Genomic DNA, 27,625 nt, shown 5'->3' with positions numbered 1-27,625 from the left:
TCAATCCGTGATGTCCTCCTGCCTTCGTCTGTTTCCCTGAGACATGTACCCTTTCTTGACGTGAGTAATCTGGAGCCTGGCATAGTTATGTTCTGTTTATGTACTGTGATTTTGTTAAACTTTATCTTTGTTACCTGATATTGTGCGGTCAGGGGTGGATTAAGGGTAGCCAGGGCCCCGGGCTGTTCACACACTGTGGGCCCCCCCGGTCATGTGACGGGGGTCATGTGACGGGGGTCATGTGACGGGGGTCATGATATACCCGAACCAGATTATACCAGAAAAATGGCCGGGCCCTACTCTACTGTAACCTATTAAATATTTGTTAAAATCTGCAATACAATTTAGGTATATCTTGACCAATAATATCACATACAAGGAACAAATACAACCGCACCGTGACCAGACCACAAATTACAACCACAGTGATCGAATAATATCACATACAAGGAACAAATACCACCGCACCATGACCAGACCACAAATTACAACCACAGTGATCGAATAATATCACATACAAGGAACAAATACCACCGCACCATGTCAAGACCACATATTACCACTTGGTGACCAAATAGCACATACAAGGGACAAATACCACAACACCATTTCCAGACCACATATTACCACCACATAGTGACTGAGTACCACAATACTGATCAGTAATAAAAAAACAAAAACACAATACTATCACCATAAGTGCCAGTATTCACAGGAGATCTGTACTTAGTATGCAGTGTCTGTGTAGAGGTAATACAGTGATCACTGGTGACATTGTACACAGGACCGCTGTATATAGTATACAGTGTATAGTGTCAATGTATAGGCAACACTGACTCACCAGTGATGTCTCTAGGTGAACTCCTTCATCTTTCATCCAGCACAGACTGCCATCATTTCTTCCAGCCAGGACTCGTTTCTGCAGGAAATAACACAGTTATCTCGAGCTCCACTTGCAGAACACATTACTTAATTTTTCACAACTTCTACATTACACCACATGAAGAAAAAAAGGCGATATAGTGTCACTCTGCACAGTATCAGGACCGCTCCCCCATTTAAAACAGTATACTCAAAAAATAAAATAAATACATCACTGCAGTAATAATATCCCTTAATTAGCCCCTATGGTAATAATATTCCCCACCCTGGCTCCGTTTATCTCATTCCTGGCTCCAGCCATATGTTCTCCCATCCTGCACTCATGAGTATCCATTCTACCCCATATGATCTCCACATCCTGCCCCATCTGTCTCCATCGTATCCATCCTGCCCCATGATCCAATCCTGCCCCATGTCTCCAATCATGCCCCGTGTCTACATTCTGCCCATGTAAAGAAGCTGCGGAGACACCATCACGTGTTTCTCGACGCAAGCAGTGAATAGCCAGGCCTTTCCCCGGGAAGGAACAACCACGGGAAGGGCAGCATCCTATGAAGGAAAGCCACCTATGCCAAGCATGGTATCCATCCACAGACAGCTGTTTCGGGGTTTTTGCCCCTCATCAGTGTGGAGTAGGAATCTGGCTATTAGGAGCAGTGCCTAGTAAAAAGGCTATAAAGGCACAGATGATTGGCCTCGGGGAGACCAAAACATCCAACACTGCGGAGACACCATCACGTGTTTCTCAACGCAGTGATTCCAGAACACTGCCCCCATCCCTTATGGGAAATATGCAGATGCATGTAAAGAAGCTGCGGAGACACCATCACGTGTTTCTCGACGCAAGCCGTGAATAGCCAGGCCTTTCCCCGGGAAGGAACAACCACGGGAAGGGCAGCATCCTATGAAGGAAAGCCACCTATGCCAAGCATGGTATCCATCCACAGACAGCTGTTTCGGGGTTTTTGCCCCTCATCAGTGTGGAGTAGGAATCTGGCTATTAGGAGCAGTGCCTAGTAAAAAGGCTATAAAGGCACAGATGATTGGCCTCGGGGAGACCAAAACATCCAACACTGCGGAGACACCATCACGTGTTTCTCAACGCAGTGATTCCAGAACACTGCCCCCATCCCTTATGGGAAATATGCAGATGCATGTAAAGAAGCTGCGGAGACACCATCACGTGTTTCTCGACGCAAGCAGTGAATAGCCAGGCCTTTCCCCGGGAAGGAACAACCACGGGAAGGGCAGCATCCTATGAAGGAAAGCCACCTATGCCAAGCATGGTATCCATCCACAGACAGCTGTTTCGGGGTTTTTGCCCCTCATCAGTGTGGAGTAGGAATCTGGCTATTAGGAGCAGTGCCTAGTAAAAAGGCTATAAAGGCACAGATGATTGGCCTCGGGGAGACCAAAACATCCAACACTGCGGAGACACCATCACGTGTTTCTCAACGCAGTGATTCCAGAACACTGCCCCCATCCCTTATGGGAAATATGCAGATGCATGTAAAGAAGCTGCGGAGACACCATCACGTGTTTCTCGACGCAAGCAGTGAATAGCCAGGCCTTTCCCCGGGAAGGAACAACCACGGGAAGGGCAGCATCCTATGAAGGAAAGCCACCTATGCCAAGCATGGTATCCATCCACAGACAGCTGTTTCGGGGTTTTTGCCCCTCATCAGTGTGGAGTAGGAATCTGGCTATTAGGAGCAGTGCCTAGTAAAAAGGCTATAAAGGCACAGATGATTGGCCTCGGGGAGACCAAAACATCCAACACTGCGGAGACACCATCACGTGTTTCTCAACGCAGTGATTCCAGAACACTGCCCCCATCCCTTATGGGAAATATGCAGATGCATGTAAAGAAGCTGCGGAGACACCATCACGTGTTTCTCGACGCAAGCAGTGAATAGCCAGGCCTTTCCCCGGGAAGGAACAACCACGGGAAGGGCAGCATCCTATGAAGGAAAGCCACCTATGCCAAGCATGGTATCCATCCACAGACAGCTGTTTCGGGGTTTTTGCCCCTCATCAGTGTGGAGTAGGAATCTGGCTATTAGGAGCAGTGCCTAGTAAAAAGGCTATAAAGGCACAGATGATTGGCCTCGGGGAGACCAAAACATCCAACACTGCGGAGACACCATCACGTGTTTCTCAACGCAGTGATTCCAGAACACTGCCCCCATCCCTTATGGGAAATATGCAGATGCATGTAAAGAAGCTGCGGAGACACCATCACGTGTTTCTCGACGCAAGCAGTGAATAGCCAGGCCTTTCCCCGGGAAGGAACAACCACGGGAAGGGCAGCATCCTATGAAGGAAAGCCACCTATGCCAAGCATGGTATCCATCCACAGACAGCTGTTTCGGGGTTTTTGCCCCTCATCAGTGTGGAGTAGGAATCTGGCTATTAGGAGCAGTGCCTAGTAAAAAGGCTATAAAGGCACAGATGATTGGCCTCGGGGAGACCAAAACATCCAACACTGCGGAGACACCATCACGTGTTTCTCAACGCAGTGATTCCAGAACACTGCCCCCATCCCTTATGGGAAATATGCAGATGCATGTAAAGAAGCTGCGGAGACACCATCACGTGTTTCTCGACGCAAGCAGTGAATAGCCAGGCCTTTCCCCGGGAAGGAACAACCACGGGAAGGGCAGCATCCTATGAAGGAAAGCCACCTATGCCAAGCATGGTATCCATCCACAGACAGCTGTTTCGGGGTTTTTGCCCCTCATCAGTGTGGAGTAGGAATCTGGCTATTAGGAGCAGTGCCTAGTAAAAAGGCTATAAAGGCACAGATGATTAGCCTCGGGGAGACCAAAACATCCAACACTGCGGAGACACCATCACGTGTTTCTCAACGCAGTGATTCCAGAACACTGCCCCCATCCCTTATGGGAAATATGCAGATGCATGTAAAGAAGCTGCGGAGACACCATCACGTGTTTCTCAACGCAAGCAGTGAATAGCCAGGCCTGCCCTTCCCGTGGTTGTTCCTTCCCGGGGAAAGGCCTGGCTATTCACTGCTTGCGTCGAGAAACACGTGATGGTGTCTCCGCAGCTTCTTTACATGCATCTGCATATTTCCCATAAGGGATGGGGGCAGTGTTCTGGAATCACTGCGTTGAGAAACACGTGATGGTGTCTCCGCAGTGTTGGATGTTTTGGTCTCCCCGAGGCCAATCATCTGTGCCTTTATAGCCTTTTTACTAGGCACTGCTCCTAATAGCCAGATTCCTACTCCACACTGATGAGGGGCAAAAACCCCGAAACAGCTGTCTGTGGATGGATACCATGCTTGGCATAGGTGGCTTTCCTTCATAGGATGCTGCCCTTCCCGTGGTTGTTCCTTCCCGGGGAAAGGCCTGGCTATTCACTGCTTGCGTCGAGAAACACGTGATGGTGTCTCCGCAGCTTCTTTACATGCATCTGCATATTTCCCATAAGGGATGGGGGCAGTGTTCTGGAATCACTGCGTTGAGAAACACGTGATGGTGTCTCCGCAGTGTTGGATGTTTTGGTCTCCCCGAGGCCAATCATCTGTGCCTTTATAGCCTTTTTACTAGGCACTGCTCCTAATAGCCAGATTCCTACTCCACACTGATGAGGGGCAAAAACCCCGAAACAGCTGTCTGTGGATGGATACCATGCTTGGCATAGGTGGCTTTCCTTCATAGGATGCTGCCCTTCCCGTGGTTGTTCCTTCCCGGGGAAAGGCCTGGCTATTCACTGCTTGCGTCGAGAAACACGTGATGGTGTCTCCGCAGCTTCTTTACATGCATCTGCATATTTCCCATAAGGGATGGGGGCAGTGTTCTGGAATCACTGCGTTGAGAAACACGTGATGGTGTCTCCGCAGTGTTGGATGTTTTGGTCTCCCCGAGGCCAATCATCTGTGCCTTTATATTACATTCTGCCCATGCCTCCAGTCCTGCCCCCAGTGTGTCCAGCATATTACCCCCAGTGTGTCCAGCATATTACCCCCAGTGTGTCCAGCAATCTGCCCCAGTATGTCCAGCATATTGCCCCCAGACAGTGTGTCCAGCAATCTGCCCCAGTGTGTCCAGCATATTACCACCAGTGTGTCCAGCAATCTGGCCCAGTGTCTCCAGCATTGCCCCAGTGTGTCCAGAAATCATCTGCCCCAGTGTATCCAGCATTGCCCCAGTGTGTCCAGCAATCATCTGCCCCAGTGTCTCCAGCAATCATCTGCCCCAGTGTCTCCAGCAATCATCTGCCCCAGTGTCTCCAGCAATCATCTGCCCCAGTGTCTACAGCAATCATCTGCCCCAGTGTCTCCAGCAATCTGCCCCCAGTGTCTCCAGCAATCTGCCCCCAGTGTGTCCTCCAGCAATCTGCCCCAGTGTCTCCAGCATTGCCCCACTGTCTCCAGCAATCTGCCCCACTGTCTCCAGCAATCTGCCCCACTGTCTCCAGCATTGCCCCCAGTGTGTCCTCCAATCTGCCCTAGTGTCTCCAACATTGCCCCCCAGTGTGTCCTCCAATCTGCCCCACTGTCTCCAGCATTGCCCCCAATGTGTCCTCCAATCTGCCCCAGTGTCTCCAGCATTGCCCCCCCCCAGTGTGTCCTCCAATCTGCCCCACTGTCTCCAGCAATCTGCCCCACTGTCTCCAGCAATCTGCCCCACTGTCTCCAGCAATCTGCCCCACTGTCTCCAGCAATCTGCCCCACTGTCTCCAGCAATCTGCCCCACTGTGTCCTCCAGCATTGCCCCCCCCCCAGTGTCCTCCAATCTGCCCAACTGTCTCCAGCATTGTCCCCCAGTGTGTCCTCCAATCTGCCTCACTGTCTCCAGCATTGCCCCAAGTGTGTCCTCCAATCTGCCCCAGTGTCTCCAGCATTGTCCTTAGTGTGTCCTCCAATCTGCCCCAGTGTCTCCAGCATTGCCCCCCAGTGTGTCCTCCAATCTGCCCTACTGTCTCCAGCAATCTGCCCCACTGTCTCCAGCATTGCCCCCAGTGTGTCCTCCAATCTGCCCTAGTGTCTCCAACATTGCCCCCCAGTGTGTCCTCCAATCTGCCCCACTGTCTCCAGCATTGCCCCCAGTGTGTCCTCCAATCTGCCCCAGTGTCTCCAGCATTGCCCCCCCCAGTGTGTCCTCCAATCTGCCCCACTGTCTCCAGCAATCTGCCCCACTGTCTCCAGCAATCTGCCCCACTGTCTCCAGCAATCTGCCCCACTGTCTCCAGCAATCTGCCCCACTGTGTCCTCCAGCATTGCCCCCCCCCAGTGTCCTCCAATCTGCCCAACTGTCTCCAGCATTGTCCCCCAGTGTGTCCTCCAATCTGCCTCACTGTCTCCAGCATTGCCCCAAGTGTGTCCTCCAATCTGCCCCAGTGTCTCCAGCATTGCCCTTAGTGTGTCCTCCAATCTGCCCCAGTGTCTCCAGCATTGCCCCCCAGTGTGTCCTCCAATCTGCCCTACTGTCTCCAGCATTGCCCCCAGTGTGTCCTCCAATCTGCCCCAGTGTCTCCAGCATTGCCCCCAGTGTGTCCTCCAATCTGCCCCAGTGTCTCCAGCATTGCCCCCCAGTGTGTCCTCCAATCTGCCCTACTGTCTCCAGCATTGCCCCCAGTGTGTCCTCCAGCATTGCCCCCCAGTGTGTCCTCCAATCTGCCCCAGTGTCTCCAGCATTGCCCCCAGTGTGTCCTCCAATCTGCCCCAGTGTCTCCAGAATTGCCCCCCAGTGTGTCCTCCAATCTGCCCCAGTGTCTCCAGCATTGCCCCCAGTGTGTCCTCCAATCTGCCCCAGTGTCTCCAGCATTGCCCCCCAGTGTGTCCTCCAGCATTGCCCCCCAGTGTGTCCTCCAATCTGCCCCAGTGTCTCCAGCATTGCCCCCAGTGTGTCCTCCAATCTGCCCCAGTGTCTCCAGAATTGCCCCCCAGTGTGTCCTCCAATCTGCCCCAGTGTCTCCAGCATTGCCCCCAGTGTGTCCTCCAATCTGCCCCAGTGTCTCCAGCATTGCCCCCCAGTGTGTCCTCCAGCATTGCCCCCCAGTGTGTCCTCCAATCTGCCACAGTGTCTCCAGCATTGCCCCCCAGTGTGTCCTCCAATCTGCCCCAATGTCTCCAGCATTGCCCCCCAGTGTGTCCTCCAGCATTGCCCCCCAGTGTGTCCTCCGGCATTGCCCCCCAGTGTGTCCACCGCACCGATAACTGATCCAAAAAAAAAAACAAAAACAAGCAGTCTCCTCACCTGTCCGCGCTCCAGGCGGCGAGCTCCCTGCAGCAGCGCACACTCGCCGGCGACTGACAATGACGTCAGACGCCGGCGACGTGTGCGCTGCGGCCGACATCAGCTGCCAGCCTCCAATTGGCTGGCGGCTGTTGTTGTTAACTATTGATGTGCGGGCGCGCGCCCGCACATCAATAGGAAACCGCCGCAGCGCCGGAAGGGGCCCTGTGAGCAGATGAGAAGGGGCCCAATGCGGGCCCCCTCTCTCTGCCCACTGGGTCCGGGGGGCAAATAAACGCCGCCCGGCGGGCAGTCACAGAGGATTATCAGAGGGTTAATCTGCGGTAGCCCAGGGCCCCCCCAGACCACTGGGCCCTGGGCTACCGCCCATATTGACCCTCTGACAATCCGCCCCTGTGTGCGGTGTTATCTAGTTCTGCATGTCACCATCTTGTCCACAAGCTCAGCTGCCACAGTCCCTGCTCACTGCCCTTCCCTAGTCTGGGTAGGTCCAGGTTCCCTTCTGTGGTCCAGTGGGTCCACATTCCATTCCCACCTGGGACGCTCACCCCACGTCATCGTGGTCTGGCGACGTGGATGCGTCTGCGTTCGCAGCTGTAACAAAGGGGACTGGTAGCAAGCTATACTGAGAGGCTTTTGTGTCCCTTTAATGCAGCAGAAAATGTAAGTAAAATATGCAAATTATTGATATGCAAATACTGCCTGCACTTCAGAAGATGAATATATAGATGCATACACACATCATAAGATATTAATTGCAAAATATATGGGTGTCTACAAAGGATACACACAGCCATCTGCACATGCTGCCCGCAAGAGGGAAAGACATGTTTAAAAATCTATATACAGTATCCACATCTCAAGTCAAAACTATAGACTCCACAGCTAAGCTCTATGGGGCTAAGGTCAGGCGAGTTTGCTGCCAATCAAGCACAGTGATACTGTTGTTTGTAAACCAAGTATTGGTTCTTCTGCAGTGTGGACTGGTGCCAAGTCCTGCTGGAGAATGAAATTTTAATCTCCAAAAAGCAAGGGAAGCATGAAATGCTCTAAAGTTTCCTGGTAGACGGCTGCACTGACTTCGGTCTTGATAAAACACAGTGGACCTACACCAGCAGATGACATGACTCCCCAAACCATCACTGATTGTGGTACTTCCCACCAAACCTCAATTAGCTTGGATTGTGGCCTCTCCACTCTTCCTCCAGACTCTGGGACCTCGATTTCCAAATGAAATGCAAAATTTACTTTCATCTGAAAACAACACCTTGGACCACTGACAACAGTCCAGTTCTTTTTCTCCTTGGCTCAGGTAAGACTCTTCTGGCATTGTCTATTGGTCAATAGTGGCTTGAGACAAGGAATGCGACACTTGTAGCCCATGTCCTGGAGATGTCTGTGTGTGGTGGCTCTTGAACGAATGACTCCAGCAGCAGTCCACTCCTTGTGAATTTCCCCAATTTTATGAGTGGCCTTTTCGTAGCAATCCTGTCAAAGCTGCGGTTATCCCGATTGCTTGTGCACCTTTTTTTTACCACACTTTTTTCTTCCACTCAACTTCCCATTAATATGCTTGGATACAGCACTCTGTGAACAGCCAGCTTCATTAGCAATGGCCTTTTGTGGCTTACCCTCCTTGTGGAGTGTGTCAGTGACTGCCTTCTGGACATCTGTCAAGTCAGCAGTCTTCCCCATGATTGTGGAGCTACTGAGACAGACTATGGGACCTTTTTAAACGCTTAGGAAGCCTTTGCAGGTGTTTTTTGTTAATTATTCTAATTTACTGAGATAATGACTTATGGGTTTTCATTGGCTGTAAGCCATAATCATCAACATTAACATAAATAAATACTTAAAATAGATCACTTTGTTTGTAATAACTCTAGATAATATATGAGTTTCACTTTTTGTATTGAAGAACAGAAATAAATTAACTTTTTGATGATATTCTAATTTTGTGAGAAGCACTTGTATTTGAGTTAGTCTGGAAAAGGGCTGTTGGTTTAATGTAACATCAGCAGAAACTCTCCCTACACTATGTCCGTGTACAATGCTCCAAACATGGCGTCACCAGGTCTTATACAGACTTGATGGTACTATGCGGCGGGCAGTCACAGTAATGCCAGTAGCCAACATGTTTATGTCATTACTGTGTATGGCGGGCAATCCCTGAGTGTTTATTGGCCGTCTAATAGGTGGTAAACATGTGAGTGTGACCCCCAAATACATGGATACTTGATCAAGTACTGAGCACGCTCTCCCATCACCACACACCAACCTTCTTCATGCGTATCAAATTATAAGCCCCTCTAAGGTCAAGGATAGAAAACCATTTAGCCCCCAAAGGCTGATTGTAATCATGGCTCTGCTCCATCCACCTCGTACACACGGCTCTGCTCCGTACACCTCGTACACACGGCTCCGCTCCATCCACCTCGTACACACGGCTCTGCTCCGTACACCTCGTACACACGGCTCCGCTCCATCCACCTCGTACACACGGCTCTGCTCCGTACACCTCGTACACACACGGCTCTGCTCCGTACACTTCGTACACACACGGCTCTGCTCCTTACACCTTGTACACACACGGCTCTGCTCCGTACACCTCATACACACAAGGCTCCACTCCATACACCTTGAACACACACGGCTCTGCTCCATACACCTCGTACACACACGGCTCTGCTCCTTACACCTTGTACACACACGGCTCTGCTCCGTACACCTCATACACACAAGGCTCCACTCCATACACCTTGAACACACACGGCTCTGCTCCATACACCTCGTACACACACGGCTCTGCTCCTTACACCTTGTACACACACGGCTCTGCTTCGTACACCTCATACACACAAGGCTCCGCTCCGTACACCTCATACACACAAGGCTCCACTCCGTACACCTTGTACACACACGGCTCCGCTCCGTACACTCCGTACACACACGGCTCTGCTACATCCACACTGTAAACCCCTCCTGACCCCACACATAAACTTCCCCTCATCCAGCACCATGACAACCAGCACAGCAGAGTCCTGCATACACTGAGGCCCCTGATCATGTGACCCCTGACTCCTCCCCTCCTGTGACCTCATGACAGGTCCTGTGTGCACAGAGCTGCCATATAGGTGGAGTGCGGGTGGAGGGTCCACACCAGATCTGTAGCAGGTAAAGACCCCAATATCCACAGGTGTCCCTTCTAATTGGGGGAAACTATCACCTCTAATAATCCTCGGACAGTTCTGACAAACACAGTAAAGTGCCCCTTTATGGAGGTGACAGAGTCTGTTTAGTCCCTTTAGCTTCATAGTATCAGCTCTAATCCAATGGGGAGAGAGCGATTTACCCTGAAGAGTCACAGATTGTGGGGTTGTTATAAAATGTTATATTTAGGGGGTTTGTGTTGTCTCCTTATAAGAATCACAATGGTTTTGTTGCTTTTCCGCTGATAGATACAAACGACCCAACTATGAAAGTCGGGAACCAAGGAAACATGTATTACTCTCATAGTTCGGGGCTCATATACAGTATTGTCGGGAAACCTTCATATAGAGGCCGGTGGTGATGGAGTCAGTGACGGACTCTGGCCAAATCTGTTCCTAGAGCCGTAGTAGAAGATGAAGATGTCGTCCTCATCATGAAGTAGTTATTTCTCCTGTCACGTGTAATGAATATCTCCTGCAGTATTACTAATGCCGATTCCAGGGTCGGTAAATGAGACGAGAATTAGCGTTATGGAAGATGAGTCTATGAGGAACGTATTCAGCTGCCGACTCCGAGGAAGAAACTGCTTGTTGTCTGTGGCCTAAATATATAGGTTTTATTAGTAGATGGAAAGAAGAAAACTAAACACTGTAAAATAGCAAATATACCATTGCTGCTTGGGTTCCCGCCAGTCTCTGTATTTTCTGCTCAGTCCTAACGAAGTTATGATTCTTACAGCCAATCAGTCGCCAAAGCAGTGAGTAACATAGGCAGTGATTGGGAGCATGGAGGAGATGTCTTAGTCAGCAATTCAACTTACGTTCCAGTCCATACAAGACTAGAGAATACAACATCTACAAGTTCTATCTTCTTATATGTTTCCCCTTATTATCTACAGGATTTTTATGATGTTACATCGGCTCATCTTCTTCTCATTCAGGTATCTACAATATCCAATCCTCTGTGAAGATCTACTATTGAGGGAATTTTCCTTATTAACCCATCAAAGATGGATATGGACAGAGACAAGATGGCGGAGAGGATATTACACCTCACCCTAGAGATTCTCTTCCGGCTTACTGGAGAGGTGAGAGATTCTGATGATGTCACATTACATCATTCTTATCTATGGGAATAACAGATGGACAGAACTGGAGAGGTGAGGACTCTGGAAATGTCTGTAGTGAGAATTATTAATGTTTCTCTCCATAACCAGGATTACACAGTAGTGAAGAAGACCTCTAGTGAGCGCTGTCAGGACCCTGTGTCTGAGGGATGGGGAAGACCCCTGAGCCCAATCACGGGGCCTCAACCTCACCCCCTGATCCATGAGGACATCAATGACCAGAAGATCCTAGAACTCACCTACAAGATGATTGAGCTGCTGACTGGAGAGGTGACACTGCTGGGAATGCTGGGACATTATACAGTAACGCTATGAAGGGATCGGGGGGATGACGGTATCATTGTATGTGTCAGGTTCCTATAAGGTATCAGGATGTCACCGTCTATTTCTCCATGGAGGAGTGGGAGTATTTAGAAGGACACAAAGATCTGTACAAGGACATCATGATGGAGATTCCCCAGCCCCTAAAATCACCAGGTAATGGACTGGACTAAATACAGACAGCCTATAATTATCTGTATGTAAAGAATGAATTCAGTCCCTGTATGTGTTTCCTCCAGATCTATCCAGTAGGAGGACAACACCAGAGAGATGTCCCCGTCCTCTTCTACCACAGGACTGTAAACAAGGAGATACCAATGTTCCTCAGGATCATCAGGTAATAATAATAATATAATAATCTTTATTTTTATATAGCGCTAACATATTCCGCAGCGCTTTACAGTTTGCACACATTATCATCACTGTCCCCGATTGGGCTCACAATCTAGAATTCCTATCAGTATGTCTTTGGAATGTGGGAGGAAACCGGAGTGCCCGGAGGAAACCCACGCAAACACGGAGAGAACATACAAACTCTTTGCAGATGTTGTCCTGGGTGGGATTAGAACCCAGGACCCCAGCGCTGCAAGGCTGTAGTGCTAACCACTGCGCCACCGTGCTGCCCAGGTAGATAGAGAGGTGTCATGAGATCTCCCCTATGATGTGTAGACAACTGTGAAGGTTTTGTGTTCAGTTTTGTTCTATCCACCAGTAGTATTATGTTGTTTTTTTTTATTATCGCTAACAGCACCCACTGAGAGAGGGGATCCGCCCCCAGGAACAGGAAACCTACAGATAAAAAGGGGCTGTCCCTCTCACCTCCTCAGTTGGTTTCTTGTTCCTGCGGGAACCTGCACAGGAAAGGTTACCTGGGCCTGTGCATGCCACCTGTGTGGTGTCTGGGGAACAGCAGGGGCTGCGGCACCAGAAGCAGCGTCTGGAGATCCCTGCCTGTCAGACTTCCCCCTCGTCTGATGGCTGTCCTGGCTCACGCGGTGCAGTAGGACCAGACCGGCACTCATCTTGTGGAGCGGGATGCGTGCATCGGCTGCCCTGCTCTTCCATCGGGCAGTGCTTCTGAGTTTAGGCCCACGTATGCGCACTGCCCATTCAGCATTACTGAACTGAACTGAAATTGCTTGGGTTCACTTCCTGGGGTCCGGGGAGGCTTGTTCTGGAGATGGACAGGCTGTAAGTATAAGATCCGGCGGCCTCCTGCTGCCAATGTGTCCCAAAGATGTCCTCTCCAGGAGAATCTGAGGTGCACCCACAGGTGGTGGAAGTGCAGCCGGACAGCAATCCCAAGAACAGCATTGGGCGCTCCCAAGAGGGCAACTCCACTAACAAGAGTGTACGGAGTAAGCTGTACCATCTAGAACTCGTGCTGTGCCTCCACTTCCAGAACCGGTACCACATCACAGCTTCACTGGGTGAGTGTAAGGGTACCGTCACACAGTGGCATTTTGATCGCTACGACGGCACGATTCGTGACGTTCCAGCGATATATCCGTGACGTTCCAGCGATCTCGCTGTGTCTGACATGCTCCTGCGATCAGGGACCCCGCTGAGAATCGTACGTCGTAGCAGATCGTTTGAAACTTTCTTTTGTCGTCTAGTGTCCCGCTGTGGCGGCATGATCGCATGGTGTAAGAAAGGTGTGCACGATATTGTATACGATGTGCGCATAGTAACCAACGGCTTCTACATCGCACATACGTCATGAAATTATCGCTCCAGCGTCGTACATTGCAAAGTGTGACAGCAGTCTACGACGCTGGAGCGATAAAATGCCACTGTGTGACGGTACCCTTACATGACTCTGCCTACTAAGCTGATTCACCTTCTTTCTGTGTACCTCCCTTTCAGGCTAAGAAAACTAAAAAAGCCAAGCACAAAGAATGTGCCTTGTGCTCACAACCCCTTCCTGACCTCTATCTTAAAAGACTGTGTCAGAGTTGTATTAGCCAGACTTTAGAGGAGGAGTCCTCAGTTAGATCTGCTGATATACGATTAATGATGAGAGGAACTTCAGTCCTTAGGATGCTCAAACAGGCCTAACAAACATAAGTCTAAAGCAAGGAGTGTTACCCCTGTCTCCAGTTCTGCTTACGGTAGTGACCAGGCTGGATTCTCTGGTGCTTCTGATTCATCGTCATCTGGTGAAGAAGGGCTATCTTTTTTTTCCCATAGAAAGTATGGATAACCTGGTGAAATCAGTTAGAAATATGATGGGGCTTTTAGTGGTGAAAGAGGTTAGATCTACAAAGGAAATTATGTTTGCAGGTCTCTCGCAGAAAAAGATACGAGCTTTCCCGGTTATTGGTGTGGTGAAGGATTTGGTCAGGATGGAATGGAGCAAGCAGGGACAGCGCGAGGGTTCCTCTCTTCATCTTCCAGGAGGAGGTATCCCTTTGTCCCTTTGAGGAAGATGACCTGACAGCTTGGTCCAAGGTTCCCAAGGTGAACTCCGTAGTGGCCTCGACTTCTAGACATTTTGTCCTGCCTGTAGAAGATTCTGTGGTCCTATCTGACCCTCTAGACCAGTGTTTCTCAACTCCAATCCTCAAGACCCACCAACAGGTCATGTTTTCAGAATTTCCTTAGTATTGCCCAGGTGATGGAATTAATGCTTGAACAGGTAATGAAATTATCACCTGTGCAATACTAAAGGTACCGTCACACATAGCGACGCTGCAGCGATACCGACAACGATCCGGATCGCTGCAGCGTCGCTGTTTGGTCGCTGGAGAGCTGTCACACAGACAGCTCTCCAGCGACCAACGATCCCGAGGTCCCCGGTAACCAGGGTAAACATCGGGTAACTAAGCGCAGGGCCGCGCTTAGTAACCCGATGTTTACCCTGGTTACCATCCTAAAAAGTAAAAAAACAAACGCTACATACTTACCTACCGCTGTCTGTCCTCGGCGCTCTGCTTCTCTGGTCTGGCTGTGAGCGCCGGGCAGCCAGAAAGCAGAGCGGTGACGTCACCGCTCTGCTTTCCGGCTGACCGACGCTCACAGCCAGAGCAGGAGGAGAGCAGAGCACAGCGCTGGAGGACAGACGGCTGTAGGTAAGTATGTACTGTTTGTTTTTTTACTTTTAGGATGGTAACCAGGGTAAACATCGGGTTACTAAGCGCGGCCCTGCGCTTAGTTACCCGATGTTTACCCTGGTTACCAGCAAAGACATCGCTGAATCGGTGTCACACACGCCGATTCAGCGATGTCTACGGGGAGTCCAGCGACGAAATAAAGTTCTGGACTTTCTTCCCCGACCAGCGATCTCCCAGCAGGGGCCTGATCGCTGCTGCCTGTCACACTGGACGATATCGCTAGCGAGGACGCTGCAACGTCACGGATCGCTAGCGATATCGTCTAGTGTGACAGTACCTTAAGTAAATCCTGAAAACATGACCAGTTGGTGGGTCCTGAGGACTGGAGTTGAGAAACACTGCTCTAGACTGCAAAGCAGAGACATTTCTTAAAAGATCATGGGAGTCCTGCACCAGAGCCTTTAGACCGGCTATATCCAGCACATGTACAGGAAGGTCAATGCTTGTTTGGGTGGACCAGCTGGAGGAACAGATCAAGAAAGGATTGTCTAGAGAGAGGCTGATGTCCTCTAGTCCAGTGATTTTCAACCTTTTTTGAGCCGCGGCACACTTTTTATACTTAAAAAATCCCGAGGCACACCACCAACCAAAATGGCACAAAATGGTGCGTCCAGGTTTGAGATGAAAGTCTGCAGTCATTCTATGCGACTGCAGGCTTCTGAATTCTCACAGCGCAAGCACTGCACACTTTCAGGATTCTCCCTTGCCTGTGGCCAGAGTGGACGGTCATGACAGCACAAGTATGTGATTTGGATACTTCTGGCCACATTCTAACTAGACGTGTCCGGCCTCAGTCAATTCATTTTCATTGAATGAGGCCACACATGTCTAGTCAGCACGTGACCGCATGTATGTAAATCACCAACATCAGAGAATTATGATAGCAGTGTGCACTGTGAGAATTCAGAAGTCTGCAGTCACATAGTATGACTGCAGACTCATCACAACCTTGGACATCCCCTTTAATGTTCCTAACAAATAAAAATGAGAATTAGTATCACAAAAAAAAACACATTTACATCCAGGTACCTGATAGATGACGTTGTTTGTGCAGTCGCCTCTTTCTGTTCATCTTCACCTTGTCCAGATGCCATGATGACTCTTCTCATCCACCGGCAGAGCTCGTTTCTGCAGACTTCCGTCTTCTCCTGTCTTCTGCAGCACATCCTGACACAACACCCTTAAAGATAGCAGTGTTATTATAATGCTCCGGAATAACAATATCTGCCCTAGGCTGAGCCCCTGAGTAAATAATTGCCCCTCACTTTATTCCCAGCACATAATATGACCCTCACTGTCCCTCTTATGGTACATGCCATCCACACTACCCTCTCTCTCTTTTCCATACTTCACACTGCCTTCTCATACGTTGTCCCTCATAGAGAGCCCAGTCTCTCTACTGTGCCCCTTCATTACACGCCTCCTACTTGGCATACTGTCTCCTCCTGGCTGTTACCCTCACACTACTCAGTATCTATTATGTGTCCACTCACACTTTCATCCCCCCATACTGTCTGCACACATTTCTAATAGCCTCTTCCTGTACATCCCCCCCTGCTAACATACCCCTTTGCTCTCTCCATATTTCCTCCTCACACATTCCCCCCTCACACATTCCCCCGACCCCCCATACTGTCCTCACACATCCCATCACCAATGCTCCCAATACTGTGTCAGCACACATTTTTCCCCTCGCTACTGTGTCCACCCCCATCTCCCCACTCACCCCCACAGAATATATCCACTGCCCTTCCACAGAATAAATGCACCCTGCCCCACACATGCTAAATAAATTCCAGCCCCCCCCACGTACACACTGAATAAATCCCCCCCACACACTGAATAAATCCCCCCCACACACTGAATAAATCCCCCCCACACACTGAATAAATCCCCCCCACACACTGAATAAATTCCCCCACTCACTGAATAAATCCCCCCCACACACTGAATAAATCCCCCCCACACACTGAATAAATCCCCCCCACACACTGAATAAATCCCTACCCTCACTGAATAAATCCCCCCCACACACTGAATAAATCCCCCCCACACACTGAATAAATCCCCCCACACACTGAATAAATCCCCCACACACACTGAATAAATCCCCCCACACACTGAATAAATCCCCCCCCACACTGAATAAATCCCCCCACACACTGAATAAATCCCCCCACACTTAATAAATTCCCCCACACACTTAATAAATCCCCCCACACACTTAATAAATCCCCCCACATACTCCCCATAAACCCACCCCACGCTGAATCTTCGGTGTCTTCAGCTCCACAGCACAGGAGCACTTACCACCAAGTGTCTTCTGTCTCCTGCGCGCCGGATAGTGACGTCAGCAGCGTGATCACATGACTTGATCATGCTGCTGGCGTCGCTCTGACCCAGCGGTCAGAGCCTCAATTGTACTCGCAGCTGGTAGATGTCTGCGAGTACAATTGATCTCCGGGAGCCGGCGCGCTGCAGCTTCTCTGTGCCGGCTGTCAGCTTGACAGTCGGCACAGAGAACAGCTGACTCCCATTCCCCGCGGCACACCCGACCATGTGTCGCGGCACACTAGTGTGCCGCGGCACACTGGTTGAAAAACACTGCTCTAGTCCATTGATCAGGGGAACTACAGCATATCTAGCTGATGCTTCTGTGGACTCCCTACGCCTGGCAACAAGGTCAGCTGGTCTTGTGAATTCTGTTCGTCGTGTCCTATGGCTGAAGGGCTGGAAGGGGGATGCGCAAAGTCTAAATTGTGCACAATTCCATGCCAGGGTGAGTTCCTGTTTGGCAGCGTGCTCGATTAGATCCTCACCAAGGCGGGAGAGTGACAAAAAGGGTTCCCTAACCAGTCTGTTCCGTCCTACAGGAGGGCCTTCAGAAAGTGACCATTCGGTAGAAGGTGGAATTATGAAAACTGAGATCGCTGGGAGACAAAGGAGACCAAACAAAAAGGTTCCCATTTTAGCGGATCCTCTCCCAGGAAGAGTAATAAATTCCATTGACCCTGACCCTCCTGTGGGCGGCAGGTTAAAAATTTTTTGACACAGATGGCGGGAGATCACTTCTAATCCCTGGACCCTGGGCTTAGTAACATCGGGGTTGAAACTAGAGTTTTGTCCGAATCCCCTCAGATTCCTTTGTCATCACCTCTCTTAGATCCCCGGCACAACAGGAGCCTCTTGAGTTGGAGGTTTTATGTCTGTTATCTAAGCATGTCGTGGTGGAGGTCCCGGGAGACCAGGAGGGAAGGGGATTCCATGGGTAGTGAAACCGTCCAGGATAGTTACTACGGATGCTAGCCCTGATGGATGGGGAGCTCATATGGATGATAACCTGGCCCAGCGGCAGAGGTCCATAGAGGAGGCTGATGACTCCTCAAATCTAAAGGAATTAAAGGCAGTCAGTCATGCTCTACATCACTTTCTCCCACAGCTGCGGGGGACGCATGTGAGAGTTTTGTCGGACAATACCTTGTCAGTTGCATACGTAAATTGGCAAGGCAGAACTTGATCAAAAGTGCTGATGTCTACTGTGGTGGATATTCTCGAACTGGCCGAAGCCCATCTCTTGTCTCTCTCAGCCCTTCACATCAGGGGAGTGGAAAATCTTAAAGCGGCTTCCTCAGTCGCCATACGTTATATCAGAGAGAATGGGGTCTCAGTCACCAAGTATTCAGGAATTTAGTGGACTTGTGGGGGCTTCCGGAAATGGACTTGTTTGCTACCAGGGACAACAGAAAGGTCCAAAGATTTGCCTCCCTGAACAGGGCAGATCAGCCGGAGTTGGTCGACTCCCTCCAGTTCCCTTGTCGCTTCAGTCTGGCCTATGCGTTTCCTCCAATGATGGTGCTTCCACAAGTCATCAGGAAGATCAGGGACGAGAGAGCAAGGATAATTCTCTTCGCTCCTTTCTGGCCCAAGAGACCTTGGTTTTCATGGCTCAGGGCCATGTCCATATCCGACCCCTGGATCTTCCCATCAGATCCGGGCCTGCTCTCTTGGGGTCCATCCTGTCATCCTTGGGTGAGAGGTCTCCACTTGACGGCGTGGAACTTGAGGCAGTTGTTGAAATTAAGGGGGTTTTCTGACAACCTGATTAGTACCAGTCTGCAGAGTAGGAAAGAATCCACAACCAAGATATACAGTAGAGTGTGGAGGAAGTTCCTTAATTTTCATACTGGGCCTTTTTCTAGTGAGGTTCCAGTTGCTGCAATTTTCGAGGGTTGGGAGCTGGGTTTTTCAGTTAACACATTAAAGGTTCAGATATCAGCTTTGGGAGCCCTATCTAGTCGTAATATTGCTGGAGTTAGATGGGTTGCATGGTTTATTTCAGCATGTGAGCGTAGTGACTCTGTACACATTGCTCGCTTGTCTCCCTAGGACCTGAATCTGGTCTTTGATGCCCTGATAGGTCCGTCGTCTGTCTGTCGCATTAAAGTACATGTCATTAAAGTACATATTAAATATCCCTGAAGGCAGAGTAGGGCTCTGTTTGTGTCTTTTCAGAGCCACAGGAAGGGGTTTGGAGTCACAAGGAGCACTTTATCACGTTGGATCACAGATACAATCTGTCTGGCTTATTCAGCAAAGGGTGAAGGTCCTCCGGATGGAATAAGGGCACATTCGGCACGGTCTATGGCATTCTCCTGGGCTAAGAAGGCGGACATCTCGATTGATCTGATAGGTAATGCTGCAACATGGTCTTCACCATCTACCTTTTACAGCCACTATAGACTCAATTTGTCATCATCTTCTGACTTGGTTTTCAGGAGACCTGTCCCCAATACGGTGGTCCCTCCCAGATGATGGTTCTCTGAAGTCTCTCAGTGGGTGCTGTCATGGCGAGAATAAAAAACGGATTACTTACCGTAATTGTATTTTATGGAGTCCATGAAAGAACCCACTTCCCTCCCTTAGTAGCACATAATAGAGATGTGTAAGTAATTCACTCTGGGTGATGGTGGTATATGTTTATACATATTGAGTAGTTTTTATGAAGATGTTCTAATGTTTTCTTGGCGGTTCCTCTTGTACTCTGTAATCTAACTGAGGAGGGGAGGGGGACCACCCCTTTTTATCTGTAGGCTTCCTGTTCCTGGGGGTGGATCCCCTCTCTCAGTGGGTGCTATCGTGGACTCCTTAAAATACAATTACTGGTAAGTAATCCGGTTTATCCTGTTTGTAATAAGAATGGTGGAGATGGCAGGATTAGAGCTGATCATAGATGTGACTTCTCCATCTGTCTGTGACTTTTACAATATTTGTTTCAGGGTGAAGATCTGACCCATATTAATACTGCAGAGACATGTGTGAGGGGTGATGAGAGGTGTAAAGAGAAGATTCCTCCAGATGACTACCCAGGTGAGTAGTAACCACTAAATGCAGAGAAGTCACAGATTCTTCTCAGCCACTGGCTGTGGCTGCTTTATCGGTGGTGTAGTCTGGCTGTATCACAATCGTGTGATCACCATTTTGCCTCTAGACCACAACATTCTCCTCCACCCAAAACTGTTCAAATGACTTTGGACTTTAAAATCCCTTTCTATAGAATATATAGCCTGGAGGGCCAACCTACACCCTGAAATCAGGAGATGCTGGTCGTAACCTGCCCAGATCTGTAAACTGCAAAGTCAAATGACAGTGTACGTAGAATGTGCTGACAAGTTAGAAAGCCACTTGAAGAAAAATACTATGATGGGCCTGTAAGAGAAATCGGAGGGTAATGATGCTGTTGGAATCCTATAACCCTGTTATCTTATTGGATGAATTTATCTTCTCCCCCTTCTGTGCTGCTGAATGTGCTCATATGGTCCCTACAAGACCAGGTCCAGTCTTTCTGGACAAACTTTGCTTTTATGATCGACAACATTAAATGTGCAGTGAGGGCCAAGTGTGAATTTCTGTACTGTAACAGTTTCCCTTTATACTGAATTTTAAATTTTACCCCTCGCCACGACCGCATCCACTTGAGAGAGGGACCCGCACATAGGAACAGGAAACCTACAGAGATAAAAAGGGCGGTCCCCCTCTCCTCAGTTGGTTTCCTGTTCCTATCGGAAATCCCTGGATTCCTACAGATGGAGGTGGTTGGAGCACCTCCAGATTACCTGAGCCTGTGCACCCGCCTGTGTGGTCCTCTCGATAACAGCAGGGGCTGCGACATCAGTAGCAGTGGCAGGGGAGCCACTGCATGCAGCCTCCCCCCTCGTCTGGTCACCATCCGGCAGGTTCCGGGCGACAAAGCCTGGCCTATGGAGGAGGCATGTGTGTGGGGCCGATCTTCCAGTTACCAGTGGTGGAGTGCGCTGCTAGGAGGCGGTGGCGGCTGCGTTGAGCGGGTAAGTCCGTGCTGCTTCATTGAAACGGAAGTGGTCGGAGCACTTCCGGTTCGCGGCAGGCGGCGCAATGCAGATGACTGCGCAATTGAAATGGCAGGCCAGGGCACAGAGCTATTCGCTCAGTATGCTGTCCCCGTCGCATAACGAGCATCCACCAGCGGTGGAGCAAGATAGCGCTGTCAAAAGCAGCGCTAAGGGCTCAAAATCATCGGCAAAAAGGAGTGGTCGTTCCATGGAAGGATCTGACACTCACATGAGCAGTAAAACGAGGAGTAGAGATCCAGATCTACTCAGACCCCACACACCGTCTCCACCTCCAAAACCGGTATGATGATGATGAAGATGATAGCTTCACTGGGTGAGTGTTTATGATCCTCTACCTATAAGCTGATCCCTTCCTTCTCTGCCTCTCCCCTTAGGCCAAGAAGACCAATAAATCTAAGCATAAGGAGTGTGCTCTGTGTGTGCAACCCCTGCCCGACACGTATCTTAAAAGGTTGTGTCAAAGCTGTATAGATCAGACCTTACAGGATGAGGCGGCTGTTACGATCACAAATATCAGAGCCATAATAAGGCAGGAGATCAAGTCTCTGGGATCAAAATCCCTAAAGAAACCTGGAAGTAAGCGCCTTTCTCCCGTCTCCAGTTCAGAGTCTGGAGAGGGCTTAATCTGATCCTCCAATACCTCAGGATCATCTCCCAGCTCTTCTGAGGATGAAGGCGGGAGCATGTTTTCCAGTCGACAGTATAGACAACCTTATAAAATCCGTTAGGAACACTATGGAGTGTCCAGATACTAAGGAGGTCAGGTCGGTTCAGAATATCATGTTTGCAGGACTAAGCCAGAAAAAACAGCGTGCCTTTCCAGTCATTTCCGCTATTAAAGACCCTGTCAAAAAAGAATGGGACAAACAGGGCAAAGGGTTTCTCCCATCATCTTCCAAAAGGCGTTACCCTTTTAGTGATGAGGAATTAGCAGTGTGGTCTAAAGTCCCTAAGGTAGATGCGGCGGTAGCATCCACCTCAAAGCAATCTTCCCTTCCGGTAGAAGACGCAGGAATCTTACTAGATCCACTAGATCGTAAGACTGAAGCTCCCCTTAAAGGATCTTGGGAGACGAACACGGGAGTCTTTAAACCGGCCATATCAGGCACATGCACAGCTAGGTCACTATTAGTTTGGATAGACCAGCTGGAGCAACAGGTAAAAGGCAAGATCACATGAGAAAAAATTCTCCAGACAGTTCCACTGATCAGAAGTGCTGCGGCATTTTTAGCGGACGCTTCAGCGGATTCTCTCCAACTGGCAGCGAGATCAGCAGGCCTGGTCAACGTGGCTCGTCAAGCCCTCTGGCTGAAAGGATGGAAGGGGGATGCACAGTCAAAATCCAGACTATGTAAAATCCCGTGCCAGGGTGAGTTCCTGTTTGGAAAGGTTCTTGACGACCTACTCAATAAAGCAGGAGAAAGAAGGAAGGGATTTCCTAAACAGTTTCTTCCTTCTTATAGGAGAGCGTTTAGAAGACGGCCATTTAACAGGAGAAGGCCATATGAGCCACAAAGGGATCGCTGGGAAGCAAAGGAAACAAAACAGAAAGGTGCCTTATTTAGTAATCCCGAAACATCCAGATGTGGTAGATACCATCAGTAATGAAATCCCCGTGGGTGGAAGACTGAAATATTTTCACCACAAATGGGAAAGTATAACTTCAAACCAGTGGATCCTTCGTCTAGTAAAATCCAGACTAAAATTAGAATTTTCCCAACTACCAAGGGATAATTTTATTGTAACATCACTGAGAGCGCCGGAACAGCAAGAAGCGCTTCAGTCATCTGAGTCTTTTGGCTAAGAATGTTCCTACAGAAGTACCAAAGGATCAGGAAGGGAGAGGATTTTATTCCTCTTTGTTTCTGGTTCCTAAACCGGATGGTTCTTTTCGTACTATAATTAACCTAAAAAGATTAAATTCCTTTTTGCATGACCACACCTTCAAGATGGATTCAATAAGGTCCACTATTAAACTTTTGTTTCCTAGATGTTTCATGACGGGTCTAGATTTGTAGGATGCATACTACCATCTTCACATCTATGCAGAACATCAACAATACCTCAGAGTGGCGGTCAACCTACAGGGCTGGATCCGTCACTTCCAATTTACGGCTATGCCATTCGGCCTTTCCATAGCTCTTCGGTTTTCACAAAAGTCATGCTCGAGGTGATGGCTTATCTGCGTCATCAGGATACGTTAATCGTACCTTACCTAGATGACTTTTTAATAATTGGAAATTCAGCCTCGCAATGTTAAGAACGTTTGGCTAATACCATTTCATCTTTGCAGGCTTTAGGTTGAATTGTGAACTTCAAAAAATCCAGGCTTCATCCAGAAACACTTCAGTCCTTCCTAGGACTAATCTTGGACTCTGTAAGTCAAAAATGTTTCTTACCAGAATCCAAAAAATTAACCATAATTTCAAAAGTTACTATGGCAAGGTCTAATCCTCAAATGTCCCTAAGAGATGCCATGTCTCTTTTAGGCTCACTCTCCTCCTGCATCCCTGCGGTTCAATGGGCCCAATATCATACTAGGGCCTTGCAACATGAGATTCTGTATGCACAATCACATTGTCACGGTCATTTAAATACAAAAATTACCCTATCAAAAGACGTGATTAATTCACTGCATTGGTGGTTTAGATAAAAATCATTTGTCCAGAGATGTCTCATGGACAATAATCTCCTCTAAAATAGTCACCACTGACGCAGGCCCAGAGGGGTGGGGAGCCTATTTCGGTAAAAATATAGCTCAAGGTCGCTGGAATACGGTAGAGATTCAGCAGTCCTCCAACTGGAAGGAACTAAAAGCGGTTAATTATGCCTTAAATGCTTTCCTTCCTCAGCTCCAAGGATCCCATATGAGAATCCTATCAGACAACACAACAACCGTCGCATATTTAAATCGTCAAGGCGGAATGTGATGAGGAAGTCTAATGTCTTCAGCGGCAAACATTTTCAACCTAGCAGAACCCAATTTTCTGTCACTCACGGCTCTCCATATTAGAGGAGTAGAAAATTCAAAAGCCAACTTCCTAAGTCGCCATGCACTCCGCCAAGGAGAATGGACTCTCAATCCTCAAATATTCAGGAGCATAGTGAAGATATGGGGTCTTCCACAAATCGACCTGTTCACCACCAGAAAAAACAGACAAGTGCAGATGTTCGCCTCCTTAAATGAAGTAGATCATCCAGACATAATAGACTCGCTCCAGTACCTGTGTAACTACGACCTAGCCTATGCCTTTCCTCCAATGATGCCGATTCCGTTGGTCATCAAGAAGATAAGGGAAGAAAAGGCCAGGATCATTCTGACAGCACCATTCTGGCCAAAAAGGCCTTGGTTCTCTTGTCTTCGAGCGATGTCAGTTTGCGATCCTTGGATTCTGCCAGTGATCCCAGACCTACTGTCTCAGGGTCCATTTTACTATCCACAAGTGAAAGGCCTTCACCTAACGGCGTGGAACTTGAGAGGCAAATACTGATATTAAGAGGGTTTTCTCAAGAACTAATTAACACCTTACTGTTAAGCAGGAAGAAATCTACAACTTTAGTATACAGTAGAGTATGGAAAAAGTTCCTGACTTTCTATACAATACCCTTCTCTAGCAAGGTTCCTATTAAAGCCATGCTAGAGTTCCTACAAAAAGGCCATGCATTGGTTTTGTCAGTCAATACATTAAGGGTTCAGGTGTCCGCTTTAGGAGCCCTCTATAGTGCTAACATAGCGGGGGACAGGTGGATAGCAAGATTCATTAGAGCATGCGAAAGATGTACCCCAGTACATATCCCACGTTTACCTCCCTGGGACTTGAATCTAGTTCTTGATGCTTTAACTGAACCCCCTTTTGAACCCTTACATTCTATTTCTCTAAAAAATCTCACGTATAAGGTCGCCTTATTGATAGCCTTGACCTCGGCCAGAAGAGTAGGGGACATCCAAGCTCTCTCCATAGACCCTTCTTTCTTTTTTTTTTTTTGAAAATCTGTTTATTAGAGTTTTATGAAACAGTACAAATCATACATTTCCAAATATTGATAATACAGTAATGTAACAATGTTAATGATATTGTATCCCAAAACCCTCCCTCCCCTACATAAACCAAAACATGAACCTCCAGACTCTGCGTACACTTGACCATAGAAGTATCTTGTGAATTCTGTTGTCGGGCTCCCTCCTGTGGTCATGAATGGTACTTCGGCTGGTTCTGTCCATGGACTTCCTCTGGTGGGTGTTTCTGAGTTTCCTTCCACAGGTGACGAGGTTAATTAGTTAGCTAACTGCTCTATTTAACTCCACTTAGATCTTTGCTCCATGCCACCTGTCAATGTTCCAGTATTGGTCTAGTTCACTCCTGGATCGTTCTTGTAACCTGTCTTCCCAGCAGAAGCTAAGTTTCAGCTTGTATTTCTTTGGTTTACTATTTTTCTGTCCAGCTTGCTATTTTTTATTGTTGTCTTGCTTGCTGGAAGCTCTGGGATGCAGAGGGAACGCCTCCGCACCGTGAGTCGGTGCGGAGGGTCTTTTTGCGCCCTCTGCGTGGTCTTTTTGTAGGTTTTTGTGCTGACCGCAAAGTAACCTTTCCTATCCTCGGTCTGTTCAGTTAGTCGGGCCTCACTTTGCTAAATCTATTTCATCTCTGTGTTTGTATTTTCATCTTTACTCACAGTCATTATATGTGGGGGGCTGCCTTTTCCTTTGGGGAATTTCTCTGAGGCAAGGTAGGCTTTATTTTTCTATCTTCAGGGCTAGCTAGTTCCTTAGGCTGTGCCGAGTTGCATAGGGAGCGTTAGGCGCAATCCACGGCTATTTCTAGTGTGTTTGATAGGATTAGGGATTGCGGTCAGCAGAGTTCCCACGTCCCAGAGCTCGTCCTTATTATCAGTAACTATCAGGTCATTCCGTGTGCTCTTAACCACCAGGTCCATTATTGTCCTGACCATCAGGTCATAACAGTACAGGTGGCCCAAAGTACTAATGCATCTCAATAGAGGGATAAGAGAAGTTCTGAGACCATTTTTTTTTCTTTGCAGTGTGTTTTGTCTCTCTTTTCCCCTTTACCTCTGGGTGGTTCAGGACACAGGTGTAAACATGGATATTCAAGGTCTGTCCTCTTGGATGGATAATCTCACTACAAGGGTACAAAACATTCAAGATTTTGTGGTTCAGAATCCGATGTCAGAGCCTAGGATTCCAATTCCTGATTTGTTTTTTGGTGATAGATCTAAGTTCTTGAATTTTAAAAATAATTGTAAATTGTTTCTTGCCTTAAAACCTCGCTCCTCAGGTGACCCTGTTCAACAAGTAAGGATCATTATTTCTTTGTTACGTGTTGACCCTCAAGACTGGGCATTTTCCCTTGCGCCAGGAGATCCGGCATTGCGTGATGTTGATGCGTTTTTCCTGTCGCTTGGATTGCTTTATGACGAACCTAATTCAGTGGATCAGGCAGAGAAAATCTTGCTGGCTCTGTGTCAGGGTCAGGATGAAGCGGAGATATATTGTCAGAAGTTTAGAAAGTGGTCTGTGCTCACTCAGTGGAATGAATGTGCCCTGGCAGCAATCTTCAGAAAGGGTCTCTCTGAAGCCCTTAAGTATGTCATGGTGGGGTTGCCCATGCCTTCTGGTCTGAATGAGTCTATGTCCTTGGCCATTCAGATCGATCGACGCTTGCGTGAGCGTAAAGCTGTGCACCATTTGGCGGTACTATCTGAGCATGGGCCTGAGCCTATGCAATGTGATAGGACTTTGACCAGAGCTGAACGGCAAGAACACAGACGTCGGAATGGGCTATGTTTTTACTGTGGTGATTCCACTCATGCTATCTCCGATTGTCCTAAGTGCACTAAGCGGTTCGCTAGGTCTGCCACTATTGGTACGGTACAGTCTAAATTTCTATTGTCTGTTACTCTGATTTGCTCTTTGTCATCCTATTCTGTTATGGCATTTGTGGATTCAGGCGCTGCCCTGAATTTGATGGACTTGGAGTATGCTAGGCGCTGTGGTTTTTCCTTGGAGCCCTTGCAGTATCCTATTCCATTGAGAGGAATTGATGCTACGCCTTTGGCCAAGAATAAGCCTCAGTACTGGACCCAATTGACCATGTGCATGGCTCCTGCACATCAGGAGGATATCCGCTTTCTGGTGTTGCATAATCTGCATGATGTGGTCGTTTTGGGGTTGCCATGGCTACAGGTTCATAATCCAGTATTGGACTGGAAATCTATGTCTGTGTCCAGCTGGGGTTGCCAGGGGGTACATGGTGATGTTCCATTTTTGTCTATTTCGTCTTCCACTCCTTCTGAAGTTCGAGTTTTTGTCGGATTATCGGGATGTATTTGATGAGCCCAAAG

General features: G+C 48.6%; 1 protein-coding gene across 2 annotated transcripts in view; it reads left to right on the top strand.

Annotated features, from left to right (window-relative positions):
• The first annotated feature begins 10,182 nt into the window (after positions 1-10,182).
• LOC138666943 (oocyte zinc finger protein XlCOF7.1-like) overlaps positions 10,183-27,625 on the top strand; it is a 43,829-nt gene continuing 26,386 nt past the window's right edge. Inside the window, exons 1-6 of one of the 2 annotated variants that reach the window (XM_069755138.1) lie at positions 10,220-10,280; positions 11,257-11,403; positions 11,533-11,712; positions 11,796-11,919; positions 12,003-12,100; positions 20,153-20,243. In XM_069755138.1, the coding sequence (XP_069611239.1) occupies positions 11,326-11,403; positions 11,533-11,712; positions 11,796-11,919; positions 12,003-12,100; positions 20,153-20,243 (571 nt within the window). In that variant the 5' untranslated portion in view covers positions 10,220-10,280; positions 11,257-11,325. Of the gene's footprint in view, positions 10,281-11,256; positions 11,404-11,532; positions 11,713-11,795; positions 11,920-12,002; positions 12,101-20,152; positions 20,244-27,625 lie in introns of both variants that reach the window. The other variant, XM_069755139.1, reaches the window with a different exon arrangement.

This window comes from Ranitomeya imitator, chromosome 2 (genome assembly GCF_032444005.1).
Source record: "Ranitomeya imitator isolate aRanImi1 chromosome 2, aRanImi1.pri, whole genome shotgun sequence".
Lineage (NCBI taxonomy): Eukaryota > Metazoa > Chordata > Amphibia > Anura > Dendrobatidae > Ranitomeya > Ranitomeya imitator.
This window is presented reverse-complemented; position numbering and strand designations above follow the sequence as displayed.